The sequence below is a fragment of the Lissotriton helveticus genome, chromosome 11 (genome assembly GCF_964261635.1).
Source record: "Lissotriton helveticus chromosome 11, aLisHel1.1, whole genome shotgun sequence".
Taxonomy (NCBI): Eukaryota; Metazoa; Chordata; class Amphibia; order Caudata; family Salamandridae; genus Lissotriton; species Lissotriton helveticus.
Window position 1 is genome coordinate 109,840,364 of NC_136072.1, and position 18,999 is coordinate 109,859,362.

Consider the following 18,999-nt stretch of genomic DNA (forward strand, 5'->3'; position numbering starts at 1 on the left):
GCGATGCCTGGCGCCATCCCGCAACAGCCTTGATCATTCGAAAGAAACTCATAAACCGGATGAATCACGGCACCTGGAAACCTTTCAAGAAGCAAGATGAGTTTGCTTTTGACACATTACACGCTCCATGAAGCGAGACCTCTTTGCTCACTAAAAACCCACTTAAAAGCTTTTCTCAGTCTGTACTATTTAAGAAAACTTCAGTGTCCATATTTCTGCACCTATATCTGAACGGCAACTCACATGTTTCCTGTATGTACCCTTCACCCAGCGCTTCATACCTGCCTGCTTGGATGTATCTAAGGCAGTATTGGAACTGGAATGCCGTGATTGGCAGTGTGATATAGCCATGAATTAACCATTCTGTAGACAGTGCCTCTGCCACTGTAAAAGGTAACTTCTCTAATTTTTCAATGAGCAGCATGGTGTACTTTGCATCTCTTGATGCCATGGTCAATTGTCTGTTGTTCAGATTATAAGCCAAGAACAAATTTGTGCAGTTAATGTACCACCTTGGCATGTGGCCTGTACGCAAATACTGCAGCTTCCAGCTTAAAAGCAAAATGGGGTGCAATTGTAAAATGGACAAATATTGTTCCATCATATCAATAGCTGAGGACACAATGTTGCCCAGTGAATAAATATGTGAAGAAAGTGTGGGCATACCATTGTCCACCACAGCCAAGGCCTTTCCTAGGTTAATTCTATCAATCTTACGTAATCTCTCAGCAGAATACTGTTGAGAGACTTTCCACAGTTCATTGTAGATGGCATATAATAGGCATTTTGTATGCGCTTTCTTGCGACCCAGCAAGAAATCCCTAAGATCCTTGTTGTCAGAGAGAAGGGGCAAGTGTTCAGGAGCGGGTAGAGTACTGAATCTGCACTTCTAGGAGAGACAGGACATCTTAGAAGTCTCCTGGATGAGTGCGACATGGCCGCATTGATTCTTGTGAACCTTAGTGCAGCCTTTGACACTGTGACCCATGTCTCTCATAGAGAGGCTTGTTGAGATATAGATACAGGGAACGTCCCGGTTGATCTCCTTCTTAGAAGACCAGTCTTTTCAGGTGATTTTGGCCACAAACTCTTCAGAACGTGATGCGATTAACTCAGGAGTTCCTCAAGGATCCTTCCGAAGTCCACCACCTTTTAATATCTATGTGCGCCCACTAGCAGACCTGGTGTAAAGTTATGGCCTCACGTTATTCTGTTTTGCAGATGACACTCAGATCATCTTCTCCTTGTCATCTGCACATTACCACAACTCGAAAGCCTTTAACTCTTGCTTGAGTAAAGTAGAAGAGTGTATGAATCGCCACTAATTAAAAATGAACAAAAACAAGACGGAGGTGTTGGTGCTGAGAAGGAATCCATCCCTCTGGGCCCCCATCCTTGACCAAAGAATTTGGGCCTCTTACCAGAATCAGTCCCTCAGGTTGAAAACCTGGGGTTTGTAATCGATGACCAGTTGTCAATGAAGCTGTAGGAGATGAAGGAGGCTGTCGCATGTTTTTCAATTTTGGTTACTTCCATTTTCATTACAACAGACGGTGGTACAGGCACTTATCATGGCAAAATTGAATTCTGGCAGCATACTCTACATGGGAGCGGAACAAGCCTCCATTAGATGGTTGACGATGGTGCAAACCTCCGCGGCAAAAATGCTTCACAGGTTTCCGAAACGGACGTTGGTGGTGAGTCTGCTGAGGGAGTTGCAATGGCTGTCAATAGAGAAGCGATTTTGGTTGAAAACTTTGTGCTATGTGCACAGAACAAGGGCTGGGGTGATGGGCCCATTATACCTACAGCACTTCGTGAAAGCATATCAGCTGGCCCACTCTCTTCATTCCAGTGACTGGGCCTTATGTGTGACCCCTACAGTAAAACGGTCATGGATGGGAGGGCGCTAGTTTGCACATCAGGGCACCAAGGTGTGGAACTCCCTCCCAGAACAGTTGAGGCACTCATGATTTGTTGAAGAGAGCTGAAAACCTGGCTATTCTGAGTTGCTTCCTCTGGGGTACCCTATCCAACGATAGTGCTGGGAAACCCCTGTGCACTTTATAATCTCTTTAAATAAATAAATATGGTATGGTATAATAATTCATAAACTGAAATCATCATAGATCTATTGAACCAAGGTGTTTGATATCAAACACCATAGATTTCAGTTAAGCCATTATGTAGCTTGGTTACTTGTTTTGACCAGTGCCCAGTACATACCCTAAAATGGCTTCCCTGTTCACTTGCTATACGTAGCAAATGAGCTAGACAACACAGGGCCATATCTGCTCATGCAGATATGCCCTCACATAGGATATAAATCACCCTGCGTTAGGGCTGTAAGACCTGCTGTAGGGGTTACTTACTTATATCATATGCAGTGACTTGGGAATAGCACACAGGGATGTGTGCCACAGCTTGTTTTCACCATGTCACACAGCCTGCAATGGCAATCTGCATGCAATTTGAGTGGGGGTCACTTAGGGTGGCAACAGACATGCTGCAGCCCTTAGGATGCTCTGTGCCCTAGGTACCAGGTGTACCATTTAACTAGGGACTTCCGGGGTGCCACAGATTATGCCAATGGTATATTCTACCTGGTTAGCAGGCTTCCAGTGTTCTTCCAGTCGAAAACATCAGCATTGGTGAGCAAAAAGTGGGGGTGACAATTCCAAAAAGGGGGCACTTTCCTACAAAGCGAGTCTGCATATGCTTTATCCACTCTGCATTTTCACTGTTCCTAATTTTCTGAACTTCATGAATAAATGCTTTAGGGGTCACGTTGTACATTTTAAGATTTTTTTGTCACATCAGGAGTGTGGAATTTAATAAAATATCTACTTGTCAATGAAATCTACTTGTCCTGTAAAAGAAATCTACTTGTGCCTTGGGTGCCATGTAGTTTAGCGACAAATTATGCCATCAATCTCATTATACATGAGCTCTGATAATAGCCTCTCTGATTTTGCAAGGGCTAATAATATAGTAGGGCTTGAATACTCGAACTTTCCTTAATGCCACCTTTCTGCAGATCTGTATACTGGCACTGGAGGTAGCTAATAACGTGCATGGTTAAGGTTTTTCACCAACTCCACTTTGCCATCTTTACCATACTGAGAAAGATTGGAAATATACTCCGGACAAGGGTCAGAAGTAAAACATCTTCCAGGACTGGGAAAAAAGTGGTTGGAGGGAAAGTAAACTTGTAAACTCCCAACAGATTTTTGCATGAGCAGATCTACACATGCATATTTGTTCACACTAAAATACAGTTCACAAATATTTTCTAGCGATACGATTTCCTGGTCTGCTTCTGTAAATTCTTGTGAATTCATGAAATACATACATCTGCACTTATTAACAGGCATATATATACCATGGGTGCAGTTTGTGACTTTGTTTTAGAATTGGGCACCTTAATTATTTCTGGCGTTAACCAAGACCTTTTGTGTTTATTCAAATTCTCTGTCTATCCATCTGTCAGCTGTGTTCACAGTGAATGATCGCAATCTGCTCTTCCTCAATGAGCATATCGGCACACAACGTAGTTTTGTTCAGTACCAGATGCTACTATGGCAATATGTGCTTTTTGAGGCCAATTTTTGTTTGGCCCTTTTGCCAATGCTTGTTACAATAGTGAGGGCCCAGCAGCTCCCACACATTTTTTTTTTTTACAAAAGCTGAGTCAAAACAAGACACGCATTGACAAAACCAAAAGATTGACCACCAGTGTCTGTTCTGTTGGCTTTGCCAATGCTTGTTTATTTTCATGTTGCCCATAATTGTTGTAACGCTGATTTTCCATTATGAATATTTTTGGGGAAATACTATAATTAATTTACACATTTTACTAAATGATACTTTAAAGAAATGGTACCTAAAATTTCACAGTAGTTTAGCAATACTTTTTTTTCTTTGTTGCATTTATTTGTGAACATTTTATTATGAAAGCAAAGAATCTTTAATCTTTCCAACTTCTACAAATATTTCCATCTAATCATGGAGCTATCTGGGAGCATTATACGTAGCGTCATATTGTTAAACTTTGGAAACGTGTACAAATTTCTTTTTTACTGGAACCACTGTCAGTAGTGCATACCTTGCTTACGTCATTTATTTAGAGCGCTCACCCTTTTCAAAAAGTATGCTACTGATCGAACTGCCAGGTTTTGAGTATCCTCCTGAAGGTCAGCAGGTCTTGGGTCTGTCGTAGGCTTAGTGGGAGGGTGTTCCATGTCTCGGCGGCGAGGTGGGAGAAGGATCTCCCACCGGTGGTTGTTCTTCGGATGCACGGGCTGGTGGCGAGTGAGAGGTCGGCGGAGCGGAGCTGGCGGTTGGGGATGTAGAAGGAGAGCAGTTGAGTCGAGGATGATTCCCAGGTTGCGTGGGTGTCGGGGCTGCCCCCAGTGCTGTCGGCCACCAGGAGTCGTCCCAGGCTGAAGGGTTGGAGCCGAGGATGAGGACCTCCGTCTTGTCCGAGTTCAGCTTCAGACGGCTGGTCTTCATCAATTCGGCGACTGCCTTCATTCCTTCGTGGAGGTTGGCTTTGGCTGTGATAGGGTCCTTGGTGAGGTAGAGGATCAGCTGAGTGTCGTCGGCGTAGGAGATTATGTTGAAGTCGTGCTGTCGGGCTTCGTGTGGGAGCAGGGCCATGTAAATGTTGAACAGCGTCGGGCTGAGGGAGGTTCCCTGGGGTACGCTGCAGATGATCTCGGAGGCTTTGGAACGGAAAGGGGGGAGGTGGACGCTCTGGGTTCTGCCGGAGAGGAAGGAGGTGGTCCAATCCAGAACCTTGTCTCGGATCCCTGCGGCATTGAGGCGTGCGTGTAGTGTGCGGTAGCAGACGGTGTCAAAGGCGGCAGAGAGGTCTAGGAGGATGATGTCGGTGGCGACGATGAGGGCAATCTCGGTGCTGTGGTTGGTGCGGACCCCTGACTGGGAAGGGTCCAGGGTTCTGTTTTCTTCAAGGTATCGGGTTAGCTGTCTGTTGATGGTTTTTACGATGACCTTGGCCGGGAAGGGGAGCAGAGACTTGGGCCAGAAGTTCTTGAGGTCTCTTGGGTCTGCCTTAGGTTTTTTGAGTAGGGCGTTGAGCCCGGCGTGTTTCCAGATCTCTGGGAAGGTTGCGGTCTCGAGGGAGAGATTGATGACGTTGCGCAGGTGGGCTGCGATGGTGCTGCTTGCTCTGTTAAAGACGTGGTGCGGGAATGTGTCAGACGGAGAGCCGGAGTGGATTGAGCGCATGGTCTTGATGGTGTCATCAATGCTCATGCTGTCCCAGGCTAACAGGGGGTCGTGGTCGATGGTGTACGGCGGGTCTTTGTGTTGCTGTAAGTTGGGGCTGTCTTGGTGTTGAAGCTGTCATGGATGTCTGCTATCTTGCGGTGGAAGAAGGTGGCGAGGGAGTCGCACAGGGCTTGTGATGGCGGGATGTCGTTGGTGTTGGAGCTGGGGTTGGAGAGTTCCTTCACGATGTTGAAGAGCTCCTTGCTATTGTGTGCGTTGTTGTCGAGGCAGTCTTTGAAGGAGGTCCTCTTGGCCGCCCTGTGGAGGTGGTGGTGATTGCGGATGGCGTCCATGTGTGCTTCGGGGCTGTCCGGAGTTTGTTCACTGTGCCATTTCTTCTCTGGTTTCCGGCAGGCTTGCTTGGAGGCTAGGTGTTCTGGGGTGAACCAGCTGGCCCTCTTGCTGGTGTCTCTGTGGGGGGTTTCTTCAGTGGGGCAAGGATGTTGGCGCAGTCCTCGATCCAGCTTCTGAGGCTGTGGGCAGCGGCGTCGGTGTTGAAGGGTACGGTGGGTGGGCTGAGAGCTAGGTTTGCGTGTAGTTGGTCTTCAGTGATTTTGCTCCAGCAGCGGCGGGGGATCTGTTGGGTGCGGTGGTGTGTGGTGGGTTTCTGGAAGGTGAAGTGGATGCAGCGGTGGTCGGTCCAGAGGAGTTTGGTGGTGTGGCTGATGGAGACGTACAGGCTTGAGGAGAAGACTGGGTTGCGCGTGTGGCCGGGCAGAGTGGGTGGGCATTGTGACGAGTTGCTTCAGTCTGAGGTTGGCAAGGTTATCGATCAGGGTTGTGGAGTTGTTGTTGTTGTTGTTCTCAAGGTGAAAGTTCAGGTCTCCGAGGAGGATGCAGTCGCTGGAGGTCAGGGTGTGCGTGCTGATCAAGTTGGCAATGGAGTCGCTGAACTGGGGGCAGCGTCCGGGGGGTCGCTAGACGAGGGTGCCTCTAAGGGTGAAATTAGGGTCTGTCTGGATCTGGACATGCATGTGTTCGGCGGTGCTTAGCACGTCGTCGGTGCTAGTCGAGACCCTGATGCTGTACTTGTGGATGATGGTGATTCCTCCTCTGACTCCGTTGGCGCGGTCTCTGCTGGTGATCTTGTAGCCGTCTGGGATGGCTATGGCGATGTCGGGTGCGGAGGAGTCGTTAAACCAGGTCTCTGTCAGGAAGGCGACGTCCGGGGATGTTGTGTCGAGCAGGTCCCAGAGCTTGACGGCATGCTTGCGTGCGGAGCCGGTGTTCAGTAGTATGCATCGGAGGTGGTTGGGGTTTTTCTTGGCGGGTGGTTCGTCGGCTCTGAGGCTGGTGTAGCTGCAGTTTCGGCAGGTGAAGGGGCTGTGTGTGCTTCTCGGGGCGGCCTTGAAGCAGATGTGGCTCCGTCCGGAGTTGAGAGCGTGCATAGTGCTGGTGTCTGAGTGGCGGGTGCGGGGGCCAGGGGTTCTGGCGCTTGGCGCGGACAGGCGCAGGCGGGCTCGCGCGCTCCTAAGGCGCGGCCACGCAGCGGCTGGCTTATATGGGGAGGTGGGAGGGAGGAGCAGCTAGGAGGCGGGGGCAGCGAGTGGGCAGTCAGGGGGGTGGGGGCGCAGGGGACGCAGCGGCGAGGGACAACGAAGGTAACAGGACGAAAAAGGGGCACAAAAATCGAGGGTAAAACAAGTGGCACAGAAGGCAAAAGGGCACAAAAAACGAGTGGAACAGAAGGCAAAAGGGGAACAGAAACGAGGGAAAAATGAGTGGCACAGAAGGGCACATAAAATTAGGGAAAAACGAGTGGAACAGAGGGCAAAAAGGCACAAAAACAAGGGGAAAATGAGTGGAACAGAGGGCAGAAAGGCACAAAAAATGGGGGGAAAACGAGTGGAACAGAGGGCAGAAAGGCACAAAAACGAGGGAGAAACGAGTGGCACAGAGGACAGAAAGGCACACAAAAACAAGGGGAAAACGAGTGGAACAGAGGGAAGAAAGGCACAAGGAATGAGGGAACAACGAATGGAACAGAGGGCAGAAAGGTACAAATAAACGAGGGAAAAACGAGTGGAACATGGGGCAGAAAGGCACAAAAAACTAGGGAAAAACGAGTGGAACAGGGCAGAAAGACACAAATAAACGGGGGGAAAACGAGTGGAACAGGGGGCAGAAAGGCACAAAAAACGAGGGGAAAACGAGTGGCACAGAGGGCACAAGGGCACAAAAAACGTGTGGAACAGGGCAGAAGGGCGCAAAAACGAGGGAAAAACGAGTGGAACAGAGGGCAGTAAGACACAAAAAAACGAGGGGCAACGAGTGGAACAGAGGGCAGAAAGGCACAAAAACGAGGGAAAAACGAGTGGCAGAGAGGCACAGAAAACGAGGGAAAAACGAGTGGCAGAGAGGGCAGAATGGGCAGAGAGGCACGGGGCAGCAAGGGGAACAGAAGGGAAAACCAGGCAGAGAGAGAACTGGGACAGCGAGGGGAACAGAGGGAAGACAAAGGGGCACGGACCACGTACTGGCAGCGGGGGAAGACAGACAGACAGCAGTCACAGACACAACCATGAAAATACAGGCAATACAATAAAAGCAATAAAGCGAAGGATGAACAAACCTACCTATGGCCTACCACTGGCCACCAGGGATGAGGCGCAGGTGGCAGCCTGCGGGTGGTGCAGGGCCTCGAACTTCCTCAGCAGCGGCAGCTGGGGCAGGGAGGCACAGGCGGTGCTGTGCGGAGGGGGAGCGACCTACCTGGTGGGGTCAAGGATCAATAGTTGTGAGTGTAAGGTGGATTTCATTTGTGTGTTCTTTGTTTATGGCACAGGATATGCTACGTGTCTCTATTTATGGAACAGCATGTCATTTAAATTAATTGTTGTGACTGCTATAGCTATGTATAGTTGTTTTTTTGGGAGTTAAGTTTGGGACCGTTTTTGTGCTATTTCCTGTACCTGAGATTAAACTGTGCTTAATCTTTGTTGTTTTTTTAATCATATCCTGACCTCTGCAGGAAATCATCATGTATAACATTGCTTTTGTTCTTATTTAAGAAATATGGGATAGTAGGCTGTAAGAAAGATTTGCCTTGGAGTAGCACTGCTGTTGGGCTATTTTATCGATGCTCTTTAAAAAAAAATATTAAAAGTTCTTCATAGAGTTAATTTTACAACCGGTTTTATTCTGATACAGATGTACTGCCTACTAAAGGACTGGATCCCTATCAAGCCTGAGCAGGCAATGGAGCTCCTTGATTGTAATTACCCAGATCCCATGGTCCGGACTTTCGCTGTTAAGTGCCTGGAGCAGTACTTGACTGATGACAAACTGTCTCAATACCTCATCCAACTTGTGCAGGTGCAGTATAATACCTATTAACATTAAAAAGTTTAGCTAATCCATTGGTAACTGTTGCTTCTTCATTAGGCGGTTTAATATGCAGGGTATGTATTTCAAAGATTACTTCAAAGTGTAACGCAGGGATACTCTGTATTCTTTTTTGCTTATTATTGCACAAATTGACAACGCTAAACACCTTGATTTTGGCCAAGATTGAACAGCTTCAGATTATTATACTTTCTGTAAAATAACTAGACATATTTTGGTACATTGAGTAGACATCCTTGTCTTCAGATACTGTATGAAATATGCGTTTTTGAGAACTTTAATTTGACCTGTTCTACTTTGGGAATAAATGCTTGAACAGTTGAGTTACATTTCCCCTTTATAAGTTGCATAGCCCAGTTGTGAATCTACACTTGCAGGCAAAATGTATACACCAAGCAAGAAAACCATTATGTGTGAACTGAAAACAAACCTTTGTTTACCCTTCTAAACACACCATTCTCTAGCATTGGAGCTTTGCTTATCTTCATGAATGTTTAATATCTCCACCTCATCCCTGCAACTATATTTCGGCAAGATAAAAACAATTTTTTTTTTAAAGGTTTTTGGTAACTCTAGTCCAGTGATGTGATCTAAAACGCCTTTCTTTAATTTAGACTATTTGTAAAAGTAAAGAAACCTACTCTCCGCTTTATCCCTTTGCAGTCTCTTAAGTCCACCCTAACATTTTAATGGAGTGACAGCACGGCTTGATGTCCTTATTATCAGGAATACAGAGGAGAGATCCTGGGGATTTTTCCTCATGCTTTTTTTCAGAAAATAGCAAAATGTCGATTAAAATAGTATGAATGGATTTCCCTGAAAGGGAAGCTAGAAGGTTCGAAGGTGGATCCTTTATTCCTGGAGGCACTTCATTGTTTCCCATTAGGAAGATGCCATTGGTCTCAGTGCTCAGACGCAAACCTGCATTTGATCCAGAATCCTCAGGACCTACTGACAGGGGGAGAACAAGCTTATTGAGGCAGCAGGCCATAAAGTTTGGAGCGCCATAGCAACAGCATTCAAAACAGCCAGTGCCACAGCCTTGCTAGGGTAATATGATAGGGCCCTGTGGGAAATCTTTTGCAACAAAGGCAAGACTCCTTGCAAGTTACGCAGGAGGGAGTGCTAGCCTCCATTGCCTTTGCAGACCTACTACCAAATTCTGCTAAGATATCTCCCTCAGATGTGCTTGATGGCTGCGTTTAACATCTTTGAAGCCTGATATTTAGGTAAAACTTATGAACCCAACATTTACTCAAATTGTTCTTTTCTGTTCCTAGGCAGATGATGAGATCTAGGGAATGAGAAACGAAGCTGAAACTTTGAAGGCGGTAAGCTTGGAGGAGAAGAAAACTATCTAGTACAGTTGCAGGGATCGTTGTTACTACCAGAGGAAGAGGTTTCACCTCCCTTATATGTCCTCTATCAGTTTCATCCGCAAGGACAATAGCAACCTTAGTAACATAGGTCTGGCAGAGGTAGAGGTTAACAGCAACACCAGCAACCCTCTTCTGGAAATTCGAATCTCATTTCAGGCAATGGCTCTCTGTTTCAGCCCTCAGTTCACCAGTCTGGTAGGAGGGAGTGTTTTCAATAATTTCAGAGTGGCAGAATAGAACAACCGCCAGATGGATCTTCTCAAATAACAGAATTGTTACACTCTTCAGCTCAAATACCTCCTCCATCAATCCCCCACAAGCGCACCAAAACCTCAGCTGCAATTACTGTGGGTAAAAGCTACATCTCTCCTGTAAAAGGATGTATTAGGACCCTATCCTTCCTCTCAAAGAGGAAAGGGCATCTATCGTAGATGTTTTTTTAGTCCCAAAAAAAGGCCCTAAGCAATAATCCAGACTTACACTGTACCAGAGACCGTTCAACAAATGGGTCTGGGGACTGAAGCCAGTGCCGAAGTGCTTGGGCTTCTAGTGATAAAGCTCTGGCTCAGGGTCCCTCCTGTTTGTGGGGGAGTCCATTCTCAAAGCCTGATGGTGCAGGGGTTACGTTTGGAAAAACAACTCGTCATAATCTGATATTGAAAGCAGTCCATCTGGTTATTAAGGGTGATCTACACTCACTAACATCGAACACTGTTCTGACACAGACACACAACATGACCACAGAGCCTAGACACCTCCGGGTATTAGATTGCTTTATAAATCTTCATTTCATTTCAGAGCAGTACCTCCACAAAAAGGAGGTATCGTGAGCCAGAGTTTTATCGCTGGAAGCCCAAGTGCTCTGGCACTGGCTTCTGGTAAGGAGTATATCCATTCAGGCCATTCATCTATTGCACCTTCAAAACTGTCAGGTAGGTCTTCTGAGCAGATATTTAATTGAAAAGCCACAAATTGGTTATTGATGACAGCATCTTAAAAGACAGCTTACAAAACTGGAGGTTCCCACAAATTGAACTGTTTGCCGCCTTTCAAATGCAAATTGCCCGAACTTGAGCTGCCCGTTTCTTTCCTGCCCTAAACTACGTTCTCAGGACAGCAGTGGGCATGGTGTACAACAGAAGGTAAAATGTACTATTCTAACTCCAGTCTTGGAATGTTTTGGGGAAAGTCATTGTTGGAAGCTGGTTCTCTGTAGTGCACCAAAATGAGGTCCACTGTGCAGAGTCCAGGCGACCCTTACAGGTTTACAGTGGTTGTTATAATAATCCCAAATGCTCTCTCTTGTAGTAGTGTGGTCAAGAAGTTTAGGCTTATTAGAGGATGGTGTGAAGCATTTAGTTTACACACACAGCCAGTAAGTGAAACACAGACTTAATAAAGGAATCAGACACTGATTTATTTAAAAACAAAACACAGAATTTTTATTTGAAGTTAGAAACCAAGATCATCTTAATCAGGTAAGTACTTTGCAGGATGGGGATTTCTCATGAAATAGAAAATGCACTGTATTTGTCTCTTTAAAGCGGTAATGTCATCCTGTGGAGAAAAACATATAATTCATACGTCACTTTTCAATGACTTGAAGCACTGTTCTTCTGGACGTAAGGTACATATGGGGCAAGGTCCAAGGCAGCACCAACAGGTCAGCTCTGGGGCGTCCGGATGCAGAGGTTCTTTCTGGCTTTGGGTGCCCTGTTTAATTTAAGTACCTGTCAAAAGAGGCTGCAAATAGGGAGTGGGGAGCCAGTCTGGCAGAACCCACAGGGGTCGGTTCAGGTCATGAGGGTCTTGGCCCCACAGGGACATAGTCAGTCCACTCGAACTCAGGCTATGGGGCTCGTGTGCAGTGATTCATTGTTCGGCGGGGTGACGCTGTTGGAGACTCAGGTGGTTCTCAGTCCCCGCAGAAAGAGACTGCAGGCGGCGACTGTGGCACCAGTCTGGCCAAACCCAAGGGTGGGCTCAGCTCCTATGGGTCTCAGGAGCATGTTGGCTCCATCACCTCCCTTGGACTCAGGCTGTGGAGTGCGGGTGCAGGGGTGCTGTGAGGCATTGCAGTCGGTCAGAGGCTCACTCTGCCTTAGTGACCTAATGAAGAGGGTTAACAGAGCAGCAGGGCCACTCTCAGGGCTGGCCTGGTGGATCCTGACATCCTTTGATGGTAGGTCTTGCTTTGTGCTGTTGGAGTCCAGACTGTACTACCAGCAACCTTGGTAGCTACAACTGCTCCTGTACCCAGAGTATTTTTGCTGAGCGGCCCCCGGGGGTCCTTGCGTCTCCCAACTTGGCAAGGGGGCGGATCTCACCTCCTGGACCTCGGAGACCTTTCTCCTGTCGTGCTGCTCCTTTGAGCCCGATGGTTAGCAACATGGTGTACTGGCAGATGCTTTGCTGGGTCTACAGATGTAGGGGAGCTGCTCCTCTACTCCAAGGGAGATCTTTTCTGGTTGTTGAGGTGCTGGGCAGTCCTCCAAGGGATTTGGGGAGGATGTCCAGCTCTTGGCAAAGTCAGCCCCAACGATAGTCAAAGTGGAAGCAACCTGGCAGGGTTTTGCGCCGATCTTTGGTGCAGCTCTTCACTTCTTGTTCTCTTCGGTCCCCCTTCTTTTTTCCTCAGTTCCCAGTAGTGTAATCTGATTTCCTGGTGCCAGGGGGGCCCCATAAATATTTAATATAGGGGCGTTAAGTGGCGTGAAGGGTAGCAGCCAATGGACTACTTACCCCGGGGGTCAGTACACCCCCTAGATGACCACTTCCTTTGGGGAGTGGGCACCACCCTGTCCCAGAGTTGCTAATTCCACCACACACAAGATGGTGGAATTCTCTTTTTCGTGTTCACTTCAGGCAGCCCACCGTAGGTTTGTGACTAGCCTGAAGATGCATTACACCTCCTTACATAGATAATCTCCCGCCTGTCCTAATGCCAAATGAGCACTCAGGGCAGGGGGTGGCATCTCCCAGGTCTGGGGGAAGCCTCGCTATCATATTAACGGCAGTGTGCTCTTTGAAGCTCCCTGCCTTGACATGCTAATTTACTAGCCATCCTGCTGGAGGAGGTGTAAACACCTCCTGCCAGAGCAGGTATTATTACTGATCTATGAGAGCGCTTCTCTTAATTCCTAGGGGGTCAGAAACTCATCTGTGGTGGCAGGCTTCACAGGAGCAGTCAAACAGCACACAGGAGCACAGGTAGGGTTCAGAGGGTACTTCTAAAGTACCCTCTGGGTACATGTATTATTAAATACATCACTGGAATCATTGTGGGTTTATTAATACGAAGTGTTCCATCAAAGACCATAGGTTTCAGTAAAGTCATTCTGTAGCTTGTAAACTCGTTTTGATCAGTGCCCAGTACATCCCTTAAGATGGCTTCCCTGCTCACTTGTTGTATCCAGCAGTGGCTCATGGAGATATGTCCTCATATGTGCTATAATGCACCCTGCATTAGGACTCTAAGTCCTGCTGTAAGGGTGACTTAGATATAGCCCATGAAGTGTCTTCGGCATGGCACAGAGGAGTATGCCATGTTATGTTTTCAAACATGGTTTTCACCATGTCACGCAGCCTGCAATGGCAGTCTTTATGTAATTTGTGTGTGGGTCCCTTAGGGTGGCATAAGATACGATGCAGCCCTTAGTGATCCTCTTTACTACTCATGCCCTAGGTACCAGGAGTACCATTTACCAGGGACTTACGGGGTTACTAAAGTCCTTTGCTATTTGTGTACAATTAGACATCAACTTTTTTTAAGGAGTCAAACCCCAGCATCCAGTAACTAAAAAATGAGGGCAAAAAGTGGGGAGGCAACTGTAACAAAAACCCAGTTTCCAACAGTCATAAATTCCCCAAATATTTTTAGAAAAGGTTGAAAAGTAGTAATTTTGACTTGGGTTGGGTGGGAATGCTGCCCTGAGGGCACGGATCAGTGCAAAAAATTAGATATATCACTTGAGAGCCAGAGTTTGGGAACCAGGATCAGTGGGCGATGCCCTTTTGATGATTTTGATCCAAAAAAGGCTCTACACATTTCTGCAGATCCTATTACTCTGTCTAAATGAAGATGAAATACTCTTTTATGACATTGATACTCATTCGCTGACACAGTAGTGGTCCACAAATGAAGCTGCTGTGCAAATCCTGTTGTATGGGATTTAAGAGAAATTGCATCCTGCCAATGTGCCATTCTTGAATTTGTCAGCATGAGTCCTGTGATCGTGAGGTATGGTCACAATGGTTTACCCCATGTCTCTATGAACATTATCAAAGAAACAAAATGCCCATTTATCAATACATCCTATTTTTTCAAATTGAAAAGATTTGTATTTAGATGCTTTTAAAATAAACTTGGCCCAACAACCTGTCAAGAGGCTGTAGTCCTTTCTTAATTTCTTCACTTGGCAAAGTCTTACCCTCAGTTTGCATCTCTAAAAGTTCACTTTGCTGCCATCATGGCATACAGAAAAGGTACTGTACAAAGATCCTTCTTCACTATTTCCATGATTATTGGAGGGTCTAATAAAGACTTCTCCACCAAGACGGCCACCTTCTCCCCACCTGGAGCTTTGATTGGTCTTTTCTAAATTGATAGCTGCCCATTTTGCGCACATACATTATGCCTCATTGCATCACCTTATTTGAAAGTTATCTTTCTTAGTGGATATTACTTTGACCTAGACAGTTAGCAAGCTTCAGACTTTCTGTAACAGAATCCTCTGCACTGTTTGATCACAACAGAGCTGAATTAAAGTGGTATACTTCTTTTCCCCCAAAGTTTTATCTGACTATCACATAAACCAATCTGTCTACCAGTTTTGTTAATTAATCCCTTCCCACTGGCTGTGAAGTCCCTCCCCTCTCTGGATGTTATCTAGAAAGACCCACAGTTTTATGTAAAACTAAGAAGCTTTTTGTCAGTTATGGTCTTCTACATAATGGCATGGCTTACTCCAAACAATCAATTACCCCTTGGTTAGAATTGTATATTCCCTTTTTTTAAATCAGTTACCAACACATACCATGCTGGCAGCCATAGAATGAAGAAAGGAGGCTACCACAGCTGGGTTAAGGAATATACCAGTAACAGAAACATGTGAGGCAGCCACCTGGAAGTCTCACCACACTTTCACTAAACAGTGCAATTTCCATGAGCATTGAAGAGCTGACACTTAAGTGGCGAAGGTGCTCTGAGGAATCTCTTTGGATACCTTTCTCCTTGCCAGTGAACTGTACTAAGTTGTGTCTTTTTTTCTGATAGTTGACAGCTGCAAGTTTTGGGATACATTTGCTCTTCTCTACTACTTTTATCACTCTGGGAACATCCTACGATACCGACACCTACAGCGCAGAACTAAGATTAGAAGTAACATTTTCTCCTAAGGTGGAAGTGTAGGTTGAGGAGAATTGGAGGTTCAATCAATCAGGGAAGTGTAAAGCGCGCTACTTACCCGGAGGGCCTCAAGGCGCGGGGGGATTAAGCAGCTCCATTCAGTCGAAGAGCCATGTCTTGAGTGTCTTCCTGGAGATGTTCAGAGAGGGGGCGCGACTGATGTCGAGCTGGGCTTGTTCCAGGTCTTGGCCACGATGTAGGAGGAGGCCCTTTTGCCTGTTCTGCGAATGCGCGGGGTTTCAGCGAGGGCGAGGTCGGCGGATCGGAGGTTCCTCTTTGGATGGAGATTCCCTCGTTGAGCTATTGGGGTCCGGTGTTGTAGAGGCATTTGAAGGCGTGGGTGAGTATCTGAAGGTTACTCTCTTCTCGACAGGGAGCCAGTGGAGGTCTCCCAGGTGTTGGGTGAAGTGTTCTTGTCAATGGATGCAGAGGACGAGTCTGGCTGCTGTTCTCTGTATGGTCTGAAGTTTGCTGAGCAGATAGTTGTTGATTCCGGCATAGAGGGCGTTTCTGTAGTCCAGTCTGCTTGTTATGAGTGCGTGGGTGACGGTTTTTCTTGATTCGGGGGTGGGATCTGTTTGAAGGTCTTGCGGAGGATGCTGAGGGTGTTGAAGCAGGTTGAGGCAACGGCATTGACCTGTCTGGTCATGGAGAGGGAGGAGTTGAGTACGATGCTGAGGTTCCGGGTGTGGTCGGTGGGGTGGGCGGGCTGTCGAGAGCCATGTGGTGTCCCATGCGGTGGGGGAGGGTCTGAGGACCTCGGTCTTCTCTGAGTTGAGCTTCAGGCAGCTGCTGCTCATCCAGGTTGCAACGTCTTTCATTCCTTCATGAAAGATGAGCCTGGTGGTGATGGGGTCCGTGGTGAGGGAGAAGATGAGCTGGGTGTCGTCAGCGTAGGAGACTATGTTGAGTCCTTGCTGTCTGATGATGGCGGGGAGGGGGGCCGTGTAGAGGCTGAAGAGCGTGGGGCTGAGTGACGATCCCTGCGGCACTCCACAGTTGACCTCTGTGGGTTCGGAGAGGAAGGGTGGCAGTGTGATTCATTGGGTCCTGCTGATGAGGAAGGAGCGGAGCCGTCGAGGGCGGTTCCCCGTAGGCCGGCGTCGTGGAGTCTGGCAGCGAGTGTGTGGTGGGAGACGGTGTAGAAGTCTGCAGAGAGGTAGAGTATGATCCGGGCTGCGGTGTGGCCTTGGTCAAGGAGGGTGTGGATGTCGTCCGTGGCGGTGAGTAGGGCGGTCTCGATGCTGTGGTTGCTTCGGAATCCGGATTGGGAGAGGTCAAGGATGGAGTTCTCTTCAGTGAATCTCGTAATTTAGGCGTTGATTGTCTTCTAAGTGACTTTGGCCGTGAAGGGAATGAGGGAGATGGGTCGGTAATTCTAGAGGTCTGAAGGGTCCGCCAAGGGCTTCGTGAGCAGGGGCTTGACTTCTGCACGTTTCCAGTTGTCGGGAAGGTGCCGATTTCGAAGGTGGTGTTGATGGTGCATCGTAGGACCGGTGCAATGGTGGCGGCGGCTCTGTGGAGGAGGGGCGGAGGGCAGGGGTCCTTGAGTGCTCCTGACCAGATGCCTTTCATGGTTGATTCGGTGTCTGCGGTGGTGACTGGGGTCCAGGCGGAGATGGTGGGTTGGCTGGTGGTGTTAGAGGGGGGGGAGTGGTTTGGGAGTCCAGGTTCTTAAGGGAAGGAGGACAGCTGAGCAAGTCGTTTAGTTTACCACATTGACAAGGCAGAACTTGTACTACATTTAGGAATGCTAGTAGGTCCCGTCTGACATGTTGTGAGGGCTTTGATGGAATGTATACAGTCTTAACGAGAATATCAAGCAAGGGGCATTGCTACAGTTAGTTAGGATACACTCTCCGGGCGGGGGGGGGGCTTATGCTAGAGGAGTTTTGTAATTCATAACATTTGACTCCCTTGGGCGGTCGCCAAGACTACTACACACTGATTCTGTACACTTGTTTTGTTATGAGCTTAAACAGAGTAGCCATAGTGTTTGAAAAGACCTTTCCTCTTCATAATTAGCAAAAACACATTTAATGTCCCAGGCAGATGCATAGTTCTGGCAGGGACATTAAGTGGCTGTCCGTGGATGTTTTTTAAATGTCCACACTGTCCACTCCTTGACAGAATCTACTGTGATATATTTATTGCGTCATTGATTAAAAACGCAAAAATATGGACCACCGGGGGTCTGAAACAAGGCTGCGTGCTGGCACCCCTACTTTTTTTTTTTTTTTTTTTTTTTTTTTTTTAAGTTTGAAGTTTATTGAAATAAAAACAGACAAAGGCAGAAAATGAAGATACAGTCAGAAGTTATGAAAAACAAAAAATCTCTCTTACAAAATGATGAAAACTTATTAAAGCTATCTCATACATAAACTAAGATACGCAATAAATGTCAGGAACATAAAGGAATGAGGGATCATCTTGAAGAAGAAAAGCATATAAATAATATGATAAAACATTAGATGCAATGAAGAAACAGTATAAGCAAAGAAGAAAGTGCAATCATGGTGGTTTACGAACTTCAACATTACGTAATGGAGAGGTGGGAGGAGGTCTGGCAATCTTAGATAAATATTCGGTAAGGGGGAGCCATAAAAGGTCACGTTTAATTGCTAAGGAAATGGGGGAAACAAAATTAGTGTCTAGACGGTGATTAAAACAAACTGCGTTCCACCAAGCAGTAAAGGAAACATCTTTAGCCTGTTTCCAATGTGATGTAATATGGTGAAAAGCAATGGCTATTACATCACATTGGAAACAGGCTAAAGATGTTTCCTTTACTGCTTGGTGGAACGCAGTTTGTTTTAATCACCGTCTAGACACTAATTTTGTTTCCCCCATTTCCTTAGCAATTAAACGTGACCTTTTATGGCACCCCTACTTTTCAACCTATACACAGGCGATCTGGGAAAAGCCCCAACTACCAGTTGTCTTCCTCCTCCCCGTCTAGGCCACAGAGCCCTTCATATTCTTCAATATGCGGACGATATGGTCTTATGGACCACACTAAAGTGGGGATCCAACGAGCATTGATCAGAATACAGTGTAAGAAATTCTCTTACCATCAACCCCTACAAGGTGAAAATACTTGTAGTCTGCAGCTTTAGAAATGAAAAAAACAAATCTCATGCCCCATGTCCACCCAACTATAAATATCTGGTGGTGTGGTTCACAACTCCGCTCAACCAGTCGCTCATAAACTGCAATGAAAAAGAAATTAAATGCAATCATGTATGGCTTAAATAGGCTTAACAACCATTTAAATTGCCCATCTGCAGTAGGAATAAAGAAAGTAATTAAAGCAACCCTCCTCCCAGCGCTCAAATATGGACCTCTAGCTTTTCCCGGAGCCTGGAAATTCTGGAGCAGGCTTAGTGTTTTTGTTACAATAAATTATGACAATTACCAAAATATTTACTCCGGGCAAGACTCGGTTTGGAATTCGGGCTGGTTAAACAAGCTCTTAACACATAGGCTAACTTTCTTAAATATTACATCTGTATTTTAATGGCACCGGAAAATTCACTAAAGGCCTGTTTTAGGCATATTTTTGAATAAGTGGGCTCC

General features: G+C 46.7%; 1 protein-coding gene across 3 annotated transcripts in view; it reads left to right on the forward strand.

Moving 5' to 3' along the window:
- PIK3CA (phosphatidylinositol-4,5-bisphosphate 3-kinase catalytic subunit alpha) overlaps window positions 1-18,999 on the forward strand; it is a 339,084-nt gene that overhangs the window by 201,918 nt on the left and 118,167 nt on the right. For all 3 annotated transcript variants that reach the window (XM_078665664.1, XM_078665663.1, XM_078665665.1), the window contains exon 11: window positions 8,443-8,607. In XM_078665664.1, coding sequence (XP_078521790.1) covers window positions 8,443-8,607 — 165 coding nt within the window. The remainder of the gene's footprint in view (window positions 1-8,442; window positions 8,608-18,999) is intronic.